This window comes from Colobus angolensis, unplaced genomic scaffold (assembly GCF_000951035.1).
Source record: "Colobus angolensis palliatus isolate OR3802 unplaced genomic scaffold, Cang.pa_1.0 Scaffold248, whole genome shotgun sequence".
NCBI classification, from domain to species: domain Eukaryota; kingdom Metazoa; phylum Chordata; class Mammalia; order Primates; family Cercopithecidae; genus Colobus; species Colobus angolensis.
Window position 1 is genome coordinate 1,607,526 of NW_012115688.1, and position 14,469 is coordinate 1,621,994.

General features: G+C 37.8%; 1 protein-coding gene across 2 annotated transcripts in view; it reads right to left on the minus strand.

Moving 5' to 3' along the window:
• Window positions 1-9,269: 9,269 nt before the first annotated feature.
• Window positions 9,270-14,469, minus strand: part of CNTNAP4 (contactin associated protein-like 4) — a 279,155-nt gene continuing 273,955 nt past the window's right edge. For both annotated transcript variants that reach the window (XM_011945986.1, XM_011945987.1), the window contains 2 exons: window positions 14,237-14,308; window positions 9,270-10,032 (listed from right to left, as the gene is read on the minus strand). In XM_011945986.1, coding sequence (XP_011801376.1) covers window positions 9,839-10,032; window positions 14,237-14,308 — 266 coding nt within the window. In that variant the 3' untranslated portion in view covers window positions 9,270-9,838. The remainder of the gene's footprint in view (window positions 10,033-14,236; window positions 14,309-14,469) is intronic.

The following is a 14,469-nucleotide window of genomic DNA, read 5'->3' on the forward strand; positions in this document are numbered from 1 at the left end:
GGGTTAGCTGGCAGCCAGGGCCACGGGAGGAGTCTAAGTTTCATTGCGGTGAGATTCACTACTTGCATTTTCTTCGTATAATAAAAGTAAGTCAGATTTATAAAAAGAAATGGACTACACACGATATACCTGACTCAGGAAATATGGGCATAGGCAGTTACTGCTGAAGAGACAGCGGAACACCGATTTCTTTCTGGGAAAGTTCAGACGAAAAGGTTCTGGAGTGAAGGATCTCAGGCCTAGTTGCACGATACAAATTACAGGGAATGGGGGTGTGATAAGAAAGACAAAGCCCTGCAAAGCTGTCCACATCCTAGTCCCTGTGACCTGTGAATACATGCCATACATAGCAAAGGGGAACAAGGCTGCAGATGGAATACAGGACAGAAATCAATTGGCATGAAATAGGGAGATTATACTTAATGATTTGATTATCTGGATTGTGGTCTCAATGTAATCACAAGTGTTCTTAAAAGTAGAAAAAGGAAGCAAAAGAGGAGGTCTCAGTGATGCAGTTTGAGAAGGACTGGACCGGCCACTGTTGATTTTGAAAATGAAGAGGCCAGACATGGTGGCTCTCACCCATAATCCCAGCACTTTGGGAGGCTGAGGCAGATGGATCACCTGAGGTCAGGAGTTCAAGCCTGGCCAGCATGGTGAAACCCCATCTCTACCAAAAATCCAAAAATTAGCCAGACGTAGGAACTCTGGCCACATCAGATAGTCTATGCAAACAATGTGATTTATGGCAAAGAAGCTTTTGGAGAATAACTTCAGCCATGCAGGCAATCAACCACATCTCTGTGACCACGCCCCAGTAAAAATCTCTGGACACCAAGACTCAAGTAAGCTTCCCTGAGGGGCAATATTTCATGCATATTGCACACATTGTTGCTGGGAGAATTTAGCATTGCTCACAGGTCCACTGGGAGAGGACAACTGAACGTTCATACTTAGAACTCTGCTGAATGGTGTGTCTTTTTCCTATGGTAACTTTAATCTGTAACCTTTTGCTGTAATAAACTATACCGCCAGCATAGTAGCTTTCTGTGTTCTGTTAATCATTCTATCAAATCACTGAAGCTGAAGGTTATCTTGAGGATCCTCAAACTCACAAATGGTATCAGAATCGAGGGTTTTCTTGGGGACTCTTGAACTCTTCAACTGTATACCTATGAGAGTGACTTAAGGAAAACCCAAAACATACAAACTGACAGTGTTAAATGTTGAGAATGCAGACCCACACAAACTCTCATTAATTGCTGGTGTAAATGCAAACAGAAACAGCAATTTTGGCAATTTCTTATAAAGTCATACATGCCTTTACCATATGATACAGAAATTCCAATTCCTGGCATTTACCTAAGATAAATAAAAATTTATGTTCACACAAAAAACAAAATGGGAATTTTATAGCACCTTTATTTATAATTGCAAAAACTAGAAACAGCCTTGTTTACATCAACAGATGAATGAAAAAGCTGTGATTCTTTCATATAATAAATATTATTCAGCAAAAAAACACGGAATGGAGTCTTTCCTTAAGTGAAAGAAGTCAAACTCAAAAGATGGCACACTGTATGGTCCCATTTATACGGCATTTTAGAAAATGCAAAAATATAAGTATGGACAATGGATGAGTGATTACCAGAGTGAGGAAGTGGGGAGAGGGGCTGACCACAAAGAGAAAGCCTGAGGGAATTTTAGGGGGTGATGAAACAGTTCTATATTATGGTTGTATAGGTGCACACATAATACTATATAAGCTAACAGAGATATACATCATGAGGGTTAATTTTACAGTATTCAAATCAAGAAAAACATTTAAAAAATAATAAAAAAGGAAGAAATCACAAATAAAGATCAATAGACTTTACAAATGTGGAAGTTCTATCATTTAAAAATAAAATTCAGTGGTGCAATGCCATAAAAATTCTGAAAGGAAAATAATTGCAAGTTACAATTATGTATTTCATAAATCTGTTGATACGATTTGAAAATAAATATATTTATGAACATAAAAGTTCCCAAAATGCTTGCCTTCTACATATTGCTTCTCTGGAAGGAACTGCAAGATTTATTTCATCAAAATGAGTGAGTCAATGGAACATGAAAAAGGCATAAGGAGGAAGACACTGGGAACTCAACAGATGCATCAGGAATGAGAGGGAGGGAATTCCTGGCATAAGAAGAAAGGAAGCCTTGGGCTGACAGCTGTGAAGCAGTCTTGAGGGAAGCAAGTGCAAAATGCATTGAGACAGTGGCAGGCTCACTAAGGTGCAGCAGAGAAATGTTGGGATCTGCAGTTGGAGGATAGAGGTGAAGTAACATTACAGCGGAGAAACCTTACAGACTATGTTTATCAGAGTGACCATCATCAGTTATTGGACAAACTGAAATTATGCACCACACCCCCTGCTAGGATACAATGAGAAAAACACAGCACCAGTTCAGTGCTATCATTGACTAATACGAATAACCTGAATGCAATCAAGAGGAAACGTCAGGCAAACCCAAACTGAGGGCTGTGATACTAAGTGGTCTATAACCTTTACAAAGATGTCATGGGTGTGCAAGTCAAGGAAACCCTGATAAACTCTTTCAGACAAAAGCAAACTAAAAATAGATGAAAACTGAATGCAATACATGATTCTAAAGTGGATCCTTTTGTTATAAAATATGGCATTGGGACAGCTAGTGAATCTCTGAGGTCTGGAGATTAGATGGTAATAATGTATCATACTTCCAAATTTTCTGTAACATGTTTATTGTCTCAAAGTTTGTTAAAGTAACAATCCTTTGTTTTTAAACATTAGTCAGTTTTCAAACCTAGAAGTCACGGTATATAGAAGAGCCTGCAGAAATGTTTGCAGGGAGATATGCAGAAGGAAGGACCCTGCAGCATTCCCGTGAGTGTAGATATTAGTGCTTCCCCAGGGTTTTCCAAAGGGAACTGTGACCATTTACTACAATAACTATACATTATGCGGAGAAAGGAGAATAGACCAAAATATTTCAAGGACAATTGGACAAAGGATCTGAGCTGACGTTGATAACTAGAGCTTTCTCCTGGTCTATCCCCACCCCTTATAAGAGTGCAGGTATACTGGCACCAGGAAATGGAGTCCTGGCTCAGGTCAAGCCAATGGACCCAGCAGCAGTCATTTCCCTGTTCTCCAAATATATAATTAGAATGAATTTGCCTAGTGCTGACAGTGTCCCCACTTTGGTTCCTCAAACAATAAGGTGACATAAGAAGAGCAGTGACAGTAAAATAATCCCAGTGGCAGAAACTATTCCCTCCTCCCCAGCTCCACTGTACAAAATGGCAAATCTATGCTGGGAGGTGGAGTGACAAAAATAATGTTATCCTTAAGGATGAAAAACATGCAAAGTCAGTGGCCCCCATAGTACCTCCACTTAGTTTTCTGATCTAGCCCCCGAAGGAACCAGAGGATGTTGAGAACAATGGGCTGCCACAAACTTAAACAGGCAGAACTTCCAATTGCAGCTGCTGTATCAGATGTGATTCTTTAGCTAGGACATATTAACATGGTCTCAGGTATATACTAGGTGACTAAACAACCTGAACAATGTATCCTTTCCTAAACCTATCAGAAAAGAAGTTTAGAAACAGTTTGCATTTACCTGGAATGGACAACAGTCTTGCCCCAAGGATACTCCCTCTCTCTGTCCTGATACAGTCTGAAGAGACGTGCGTCATGTGGACCATTCTGTAGAACACACTGGTCTGCTGTATTGGCTGCCCAATTAGTTCAATTATTAGACATCCAGTGGTTTAGAGAAGACATCAGAAAACTATGGCTTGTAGGCCAGATCCGACTCACCACCTGTTTGGTAAATAAAGTTACACTGGAACAGAGCAATGGTCAAAATGATGCTATGTAGACTTCACTGGAAGTCACCAGTTGGAACATCACATTGAAAAGCTCAGGGTACCAGAGCAGTGCCAGGGCACCTGGGGTAGAGAAACACAATGTTCTAAAAGGGTTCCTGGCTTGCAACTGAGCCCTGCTAGAGATGAAGTGCCTTACCTAACACTGGCACAGCAAATATGAGCAGAAATGCCTATAATGAGTTGGGTTCTGTCAGGTCCTCCAAGTCATAAAGTTACCTGGCCCAGCAAGAAGCCATCATCAACTGGAAATGGTGCATCTGGGGTCAAGCACGAGCAGGTGCCAGCAAGCTGCATAAGCCAGTAGCCGAGACCCCTGTGATCCACCCACCCCCACCAGTACCTTTCCCTCAGCTCACACTTAGGGCTGCATGAAGGGTCTCTTACCATCAACTGCTGGAGAAGGGAAATATCTGATCTTGACATGAATGCGTTGACTTGGAATATGGGTGCAAGGTGAACGTGGAAGATGGCACCACTACAGTGCCAATTAGGGTGGCATCACAAGATGGCAATGAGGGAAAGCCCTCCCAATGGCAGAACATTTGTATGACACCCTTGCTTATTCACTCTGCATGAAAGGAATAGACCAAGGTTATAATTTATATATACATATGAAGTTATATTATATGCTATATGGACTTATGGGCAGTAGGTTGGTCAGTTTGTCAGAGATCTAGAAAGAGATTGGAAGACTGGAGACAAGGAGGTCTGAAGTAGAAGCTTGTGAATGGACCTATGGGAGTGGTCATAAAACCTAAAATTCTTTGCCCACCTTGGAAAGAATCATGGAAGAAACACTAAACAACAATTAGTAGACAGAATGACTTAGCCATGGTTAGCATTAACCAACTTCAATCACTGGCCACCAAAGTGCTGGGGCAATGAGCATATGAACAGAGTAGCCATGGAGACAGGAGTAGGAGCTACTCACAGACAAGCAGTGAGCATTCACACCCATCAGGACTGATCTAGCTACCACTCCTGAATGTCCTAACGATCTACAACAGAGACCAGAGTTCATGCCCCCAAATAACTTCTCTCTACAAGCAGATACATTTTTGGCAAGTTGACTACATCAGATCCCTCTATTCTGAAAGGGACAGAGATTCATTGTGCTAAGAATTATGACTTCCTTCAGGTTTGGGTTGTCTTTACTGCCTGCAAGCCATCAGCCACCATCACCTGTTGAGGGTCTACAGAGCCCCTCTGGTGGTGTGGACCAGCATATCTCATGGCTGTGTGCGCACTCCCACTTATCCTTTGCTGTAATGTGGATCTTTCACTGATTCAAGATTTTCTGAGAGGCTACGTGAAGAGTAACTGTCTGTAACCAACAACAAGTGAGGGAGCTGCCATTACACTCTGAGGAAGGGAGAAATGTGCTGTGTGCATGGTGATACTTCTTTGATCAATGTTAATGGTATTGCAAAAGTAGAGCAGATATACCCTGAGAAGGTGATAAGAGACAAGGGTTCAAACTCCTTGTGTTGTCAGCTGGTGTAGATAGTAGAGGAGGAAAAGGATGAGTACAAGCTACAGCTAAGAGATTACCTGTAGTGGTAAGGTCTGTGGTTTATTCCATACTACTCCCTCCTGTCCAAGATATGAAGCTCACTAGAATTCTGAAGGAGCTGCTCCCAGAACTCATACGAAGCAGATGGATCTGATTAGCACAGGGGGAAACCTCAGAGATGCTGTACTGTGCCACTGAGATTCCTATTTCAGGACTCAGCAATTTATTCTTCTCAGCTGCTGGTGATGTTTGTCCTCCCTCTTCAGGAACCACCTAAGCTGAAAAGAGCTAGTTGTCCAAGTTCATGCCCAATTCATCAAGCAGTTAATATCCAATGCCTGGTCAATGCAGGAGTATAAATTCCCATTTCATCCACTCTAACTCAGGACATCACTAAAGCACCATCTCAACAGGGTTGGCTGATCCCTTGTGACCACACCACAGCTTTGCGTCTCCATCTGCCCCATCCCACATCATCTTTTCTTCAACAGGTGTTGATCTCTACAGGAGCCTCTAATAGATTTCTTCCAGGGTGATCTCTGTCTCAAAGTTTGCCTCCCAGGGAACCTAACCTGAAGCTGCAGCTTATTTATAAACATAGAGACAGTGAAAGAGATAGTTAACAGAAAGTTAAAAATCTTAAGGGGATCTGGCAATGGAAAAGCTATTCTTTGTAAGCTTTCTTGAGCTGTTTGATGTGCATGTATTTTTAATAAATAAGCACAATGTTAAAATAGAAAAACAGATTTTTTAAAGATTGCACTGGAAAAGTCATTATAATTGTAGGCCAGATTTATTTTCCATCTCTTTTTATTTTTATTTATTTATTTATTTATTTATTTATTTTAAGGCGGAGTCTCGCTCTGTGGCCCGGACTGGAGTGCAGTGGCCGGATCTCAGCTCACTGCTAGCTCCACCTTCCGGGCTTACGCCATTCTCCTGCCTCAGCCTCCCAAGTAGCTGGGACCACAGGCGCCCGCCACCTCGCCCGGCTAGTTTTTGTATTTTTAGTAGAGACGGGGTTTCACCGTGTTAGCCAGGATGGTCTCGATCTCCTGACCTCGTGATCCACCCGTCTCGGCCTCCCAAAGTGCTGGGATTACAGGCTTGAGCCACCGCCCCCGGCCTCCATCTCTTTTTATTTTTATTTGCAAATCTTCAAAGCCAAGCTCCAGCTTTCTTAATCACATTGTAAGTACACTATGTTGTTCCCTTATCCTTCATTTCTTACTATTTCTTGCACACACAAATGTTCTCACCCACCCACATCCCTAACACAAAGACATTCAGCTTCTGAACTTTTTCCTCCATGTTACCACTCTGTCTCATCCAGACTTTGGAAAAGTGGAAGATAACCAGGATATATTGAAGGTATCTAGTCGATTCGTCATTTAGTTGATACATGAGTTTGAAAATCAAATAATTCGCTTGAACACGCATTGATTTAGAACGTGTCTAACTTATCCTTCTATCAGGAGGAAAATATTTGATGATTCTCTCAGTGACATCTAATTCCTATTGTGGACTTCACAAAGCCTATATAAAAGTGCTCCCATGATAGTAATTGTCTCTCCTTCAGTCAACGATTATAAACCTACTGAATAATTTTTTTAAAAAAGCCAAACCTATCCACAGCAATGACCTATCAAATAAAGGTTGATGTTCATTTAGAAAAGATAATGGATAAGTTGTAGAATTATAGATCATTGTGGACAAAGAGAGTATCAAGATCCTTCAGATTTTTCTACACCACTAAATAATTGTCAAAATTCCAGGTCTTGGAAGCACTAAGATCAATATTATATGAAGTAAAAAGAACACTGTAGTCACAACTTCAGCACTTACACACTGATACGTGTCCCCTTGGGAACGTCAATTGAACGTCAATTGATTTTTTCTTTTTTTTTTTTTTTGAGACGGAGTCTGGCTCTGTCGCCCAGGCTGGAGTGCAGTGGGCGGATCTCAGCTCATGGCAAGCTCCGCCTCCCGGGCTTACGCCATTCTCCTGCCTCAGCCTCCCGAGTAGCTGGGACTACAGGCACCGCTACCTCTTTTTTGTATTTTTTAGTAGAGACGGGGTTTCACCGTGTTAGCCAGGATGGTCTTCATCTCCTGACCTCGTGATCCGCCCGTCTCGGCCTCCCAAAGTGCTGGGATTACAGGCTTGAGCCACCGCGCCTGGCGGGAACGTCAATTGATATATCTGCATCCTGGACTTTTCATCTGTGAAACTGTTCCCACTAAATTATGTCAGTGCTGTCCAATTCTATGAGGTACTCTGTTATTCTGAAGGACAAAAACATCTACTGAAAGATAATTTTGAAATGATTGACTTCCGTCTTGCATTTTAGTTCAAAAATGCATTTTATTAATAATAAAATAAGAGATTACAAATCAGGAAATCAAAGTCATGGCATAGGATGTGTCAATGCATTTTGATGCTAATAATGTTGAGTCTCTAGCAGTGCAGACCACAGAGGACTATGAAGCTTCACCAATAAACCTCTCTAGAGTCCAGCTACCAATGAGGTTAATACCGCTACTAAATAACATGAACATGTGCCAAAGATTCAGAGCTATAATGACATTTGCATTCAGCTTTGCATCAAATAATGCCATTTCTATGTTAAATCCTTCCCTTGTCACCACAGGTCTTCCAATCAAACAAAGAGTATACCATTTACCAACATAGGTCCTTGGTCCTTCGTAAACTACTATGTTAATTCAGGTTCCTAAGATTTAGTCAGACATTTGCAGAAACATCGATATGGATATAATGCTATGAGAAAAGAGAGGCAGGTTTTAGAAGAAGAGTTTACAAGGAAAATATAGAAAATAAGATGATAGTAATGCTAAATTTACATATTTCCATATTCTTCTGGTGTAGACAAACTAAGAAATCCAATATTTACTTGGGAGGCACTTGAAGGTGTGAATATGGATAAAAGAGTGCCTTTATTGTACGATTGGCTTATGGAATTCAAAGATAGTTCCTTGTATGCATGGTCTCAGGATTAATTATTTTAACAGTTCCATAAGGTTATTGATCATTCTTTGATCTCCTAGTATAATACACCCTAATCAGCATGTACCATTCAGCAAGTTGGATTGATTCTTGGTAATTTGTGAGAAATTCACCCCATCGTTTCAGATGAGAAGTGTCTGGAATGACAAATTCAGTGTAGATCATTTAATAGACTACCTCCCCTTAGAGTGTGCACTCTTTAATTACTGATTGTGTAGATCACTGATGGTTGCAGCTCATATTTCAAAAAGTATGCACTGGAAGTCTATGCACAGCAAAATGTACACCTGAAGGGGTATATATTTCCGAATGGGAAATGGAGCTCTATACTTCAATTTGTCTCTTTTTTGGTAATATATAAGATGATTCGTGAAGTATAATCATTGAAGATCAAGGCAAAGTTTGTGATAAACTTCAGAAAAACAGAAATGTAAACCAATAAAGAACTGACATAGGTTTGGGGAAAATATTCTCATAAGTATATTTCATTTGAGGTATTACAGTTGTAAATTAAAAAATAATTTTTTGCTGTGTTAAGAACTTTTTTAAATATATCAACAGTTTAGTTGAAAACATTTTACATTCTTTGGGAAACTGGCATTACCCAGGGTCTTAAGTACTGTAGCCATCAAACAATGGTAGCAAATTAATTGGAAAACTTTTTTTTAAAAGGAAAGACATTACATACTAACAACCACTGCACTTTGAGTCTTGTTAAATACAACTTGTATGTTCAGAGCTGAAGTCTGACACTCAAAACCAAATGTATTGAACAATATTAAGAAGAGACAAATAGAATAATGAGCAATACAAACAAAGCAACGACAACAAAACATTTTTCAAGACTATTGATGTATTGTATTGAATATAATACAGAGAAAGGCAAAGGGGCTTTATTATGCTTGTGGCCACTGAAGATGCAAACACTGGCCAAACAGGATCTGAGAAGCATTTCCAGGTCTATGAATAACACCATGGGAAGACAAAAGCAAACACAGCAAATGTTCTCAAATAAAGCAAGGTCATTATAGTCCAAATTTAATTTTTACCTCTAACAAAACTTATGTATTACATGGTTAAGAGACCAAGGCTACACATGTTAAAACTGTAGCCATTAAGCAGGTTAAACTTGTTTTAGATCGTACCAGAACAGTTGTAAATTAACAGTAATATCTAATTTCTTGTTCCATAGAATGAATGCTATGAGAAATATATTACTGGACGAGGCTTTGCGGAGCCACCCCAAGACTGGACATGGCAAGATGGCAGTGCTGCAAACCCATTGCCTGTACATTCAGTGTTAGAGCATTCCTCTGTCCACTGAGAGCCCCTGGCTATTAAAGCAAACTGTCATAATTTTATGTTAAATCATAGCTGCCAATCAGAAGAAGTACTCTTTCTGATTTTCATTGACTGCATTTTGTATATTAAGCTCACTTTTTAGAACAGCTTCAGCACTGTCTACATTCTCTGACCTTTTTGCCTCACTTCTTTTATATAACCTTTTCTGCTGATAAATGCGAACAGCTATGGCAGTGATGCAAAGCAAGATAAAAATCACAACAGCTATCAGACCTAGGGAGAGAAAAGAAATATAAAGTCAGAATTTCTGTCCAAGTAGAAACTGTGCTGACTTCATTGCTTAATAAGTCATCATAACATTATTTTCCACTTAAGCATCTACTACATACAAATTGGAAATATAAAAACTTCAGATATTCTGGTTTAAGCAGTATCATTGTATGTTGAGTTTATTTCTGAATTCTATCAGCCTTCTGGGTTCACCTACATTTATTCTGAATGCATATTATATCGGATTTACTTAGTGCTTTTATATTTAACACAAGGTATTAACTATATGTCTCTAGGACTATGTGGCCACTTCATATTAGTTTTAATTATTTTGAAAGTATAGAGTAGTAGCAACATCATAAAATGATTAACATGTTTTGTGATTAAATATGTAAACATTTTAATGAAATTGTTATTCAATTATTTGTTATACTGTTGAACAGCAGAAATGGGTTATGTAAATAAATCATTCTGACCAATAAAACATAGATATATAGATATGCTTAAATTATTTCTAAATGAAGAATGTTGTTTTAACACTTCCAGTTGTAAATACAAATTCTAAGTATTGCAAATCTTAACTATGCCAATGGTTACCAACGCTGGCATTATATTAGGTCAGTAGTCCTCAAAGTGGGATCTGTAGACCTGTGGTGGTCCCTGGGACACTTTGAGAGGACACGGGGGCTCAAAACTATTTTCATGATAATTCTAAGATGTCTTTTTCATGTGTTGACATTTCCATTTCCATTTTAATATGGAATCAAATTTGGTATAAAACAAGGTTAGGTAAAATTCCTGGTACTTAGCACAAATTAAGGCAAGGACACAAAACAATAATAGTAATCACTGAATTCATGAAGTAGAAAACATTTCACTGCCAGGCAATTGTAGGAAAAGGCATAAAAACCCAAATTTATTTAAGAATATCCTTAATGAAGCTGTAAAAACTATTCATTTAATTAAATATGACCCTTGACTGTAAGACTTTCTAACATTTTGTGTGTTAAAATGGGAAATACAAATGAAGTACTTCTGGTTCACTCTGAAGTATGATCATTGTCTCCAGGAAAAGCACTTACGTGAACCTTTGAGTTGTGAACTGAATTAGTTGCTTTTTGCTTCATGTAACACCATCTTTATTTGAAAGCATGACTAACAGACAAATTATGGTTGTTTAAACTTGGGTATTTGTTGGATATTTTCTCTAAAATGAATGAAGTAAATGTGTCACTTCAAGAAAAACAATTATACAGCATATGTTGTGAATGATAAAATTCAAGCTTTCAAATGAAAAGTTGAACTTGGAAAACTCTTTTCTGCCACCAAGAGTGAGAGTTGCCTAATACTTAAAGAATTTTCTGATCAGATCAGTGGAGGTACAATCTAACGTCCTTTTCTTAGACAAAAATAGGTACTACGAAAATAGCAATGTGAATCAAATCTCATATGGTAAAACTAAGACTCTATTCTAAAGTAGATGCATACAACTGTAACAGAGTGCACGGAAGTCAAAGATTTGAAGGTTTTTATTAATCACAATAGATTCCTGTGCATATAAACTGCTAGGCCAATTCACCCTGGCCAATTATAGCATGTCCAATAGCCAAGCCAATTTTTGGCTAGGTCAGCCTTACCTGAGAAAGGTAGCAATTCCTTGCTGATTAATATAAATGTGGTAACCAAATTCTGTACATGAAATCTGAAGAATTCATTAATAAATATGATTGCTTTTGTTATTAGTAACATTAATTAATGAATAACTTAAATCAGAATATTTGTTGTTACATATTTTGCTTCTCATTTTAGAAAAAAAAAATCAGTTGAATTGTTATAAATATTTCTACAGGCTAGTTATAGGTCTCTGACTTGAAGAGAAAGATTCTGAACAATTTCAACATGAAAAATTCTGAAATATGATATAGACAGCAGACAACTGCAATTATAAAATGAATGTTTTGGCCTAGACAGAATTGGAACTTGTTTGTTCCATGTATGTAATTTAGCACTTAATTTGGGGAAAGTGCTGTGTCAAGATTTGTTGTGCTCAAGAAAAACTTTGATCACACCTGTTATACCAGAAATATAAAAATAAAAAAATAAACTAGTTATTATGAATAAAATGTGGCCAGCCTCAATGATGCTGCATCTAAAGCACTGTGTGAATTTGTTTTTATGAAGATGTATATATAGCTTTCTCTCTGGCTAAATCTGTCTATCTGTATCTGGGTAGCCTGGCCAGAAATCCTCTACCACATCTGGGCCACCACCTTTAAATGTATTATTAAATCAATTATCCCATCTTATACCATTCATTTTGTAAGTAAAAAAAAAAAAATCATCTAAGATGTAGAACACAGGGGAATTAGCCAATTTGGAAAATCCTTGGATGGGTTAATTATTATTATATAGTGGGTACGATTTATGAGTAACTAGACAATGAACAAAGGATTCTACCATAATTCTGCCAGATTGTGTAACACACTGGAGGACTATACACCACGATTTGGCAGATAAATTGTGTGTGGCCCAGACAAGGCCTTCAGAGGTTACATGGCCATTACCAGATGCTCTGCTTCCGAAGTTCAATCTCTGCAATGACCAAAACCAGACATCATTAGTTTCAGAGACCCTGGCAAGTCCCTGAACTACAAACCTTCCATATTGTTTCTGTCCTGTGAATTTGAGCTAAGTGAGGATTTCACAGATGAACTGTCACTTGTTTCTATTCTAGAATAATATTAGAATGACTTATCAATGCACTTCTTGTTTAACTCTGTAAATCTTGCCAGTGATGTTTCAGCAAAATAACAATAGTCTAAAGATTAAATAATTTGTTCTAGCATTGGCTTGATGACTATACACTGCTCTATATTTCTATCTATCTCTGTATCTGTATTAACTGAATCTACCCTGGTGAAGGTCTGGAAAAAGCAATATTACACGGCTGACACAACTTGCTTGACCAGGAATTCTAGCTTAAACTCTTGGACACATTGTAAATACTATAACTTTAAGTGAGTTTTTACTGTGTAATGTATTTCTTTTAGACATACACTTATTAACTACTCTTCAAATAGAGTTTTTTTGTTTGTTTTGGGTTTTTTGTTTTGCATGTTTGGTGATTAAATGGGAATTCTATATTTTATATCTTTAATTTGCACATCATTAATTTGAGAAATAGAAAAGCAACTGAAATAGCATGGGGGAGTTAATATCCACACAAAGATTTGACTGGTATTATTTGCTGTCCACATAAAATCCCAACTACTTGAAAGTAATATATGTCTACATGAATATAAAAAATACACCCAAATGAATCAGGTATAAAGCCACATAAATTGCCCAAGTATATGAATAATCACATTACTGGCACAAAAGCTTTAAAAGTATATCTCCCTGGCAATGCAACAGAATAATTGTTTACTTTCTATATCCATATCATATTCAGAGTGTAAAGAAAGGTGAACCACTTAACATTTCAATAATCTGATTAATAACATTCTTAAGAGCATTAATCAAGAGAACAAAGCCTTGTTTTTTGAGTTGCTTTTGAAAAGAAAATCAGAATATGCTGTCACATTTCCAGGGAGATATGCTTTAAAAGTTTTTGTGTTAATTCTGCAATTTAAAGTTATCACTAATCACTTTTAGTTCAATAATCTAATATTTGATAAAAACACAACTGAAAGTGTAATATTTAGTTGATAGGAATATCCTTAAATAGTTTACTATGCAAATACCCCCCTTTATTAAGCCTTAAGGCAATACAAAATATATGCTTGTAGTGTTAATCTCAGGTTTTTTCTACTTTTTGCATGGACCTTTCCAGAAGCGGTGATCTGTCCAAGAAGTGAAGAAAAATGAAATTTACTCAAATATATTCACAATTCTCTAGTGATTACATGAGGCTATTTTCAAGCTTTATAATACTCATTACTACACAAGTTACCAATTAATCTTTGAGTGCCATGCTTCAGTGAAATTGTCAATTATTTATACCAAAAATCTCCAAGGAAGCAGGTAATTCAGAAAGATTCTAAAGACCATCCAGTACAAATAGTAAATCACTCTATTGTCCTCAGGGTTCAGTGCTTGGCACTTGGAGTATGAGCAGATTCTTCACAGTTTCTACAATGCTAAATATTCACCATCATTATTAATAAGAAGAAGAACCAAAGAAGAGCTCATTCATGCTTCTTATTACCTCCAATTACGGCAGAGTCACTTTTGATTGCATTAGCAAGGGGCTCTTTGTCATCTATTGTTCCAGAATGATCTGCAGTTAAAGCACGACAAAGGGGGAAGGTGATATGGGCCAGCAAAAGAAGAACTTTTGAAAAAATCATAAATGTTTTAAACCAGAGAGAATTATGGAGGTGAATGTGGGATCTCTGTTATTTTCAATTTAAGCAATGTCAATGGCATTGACCCCCATAA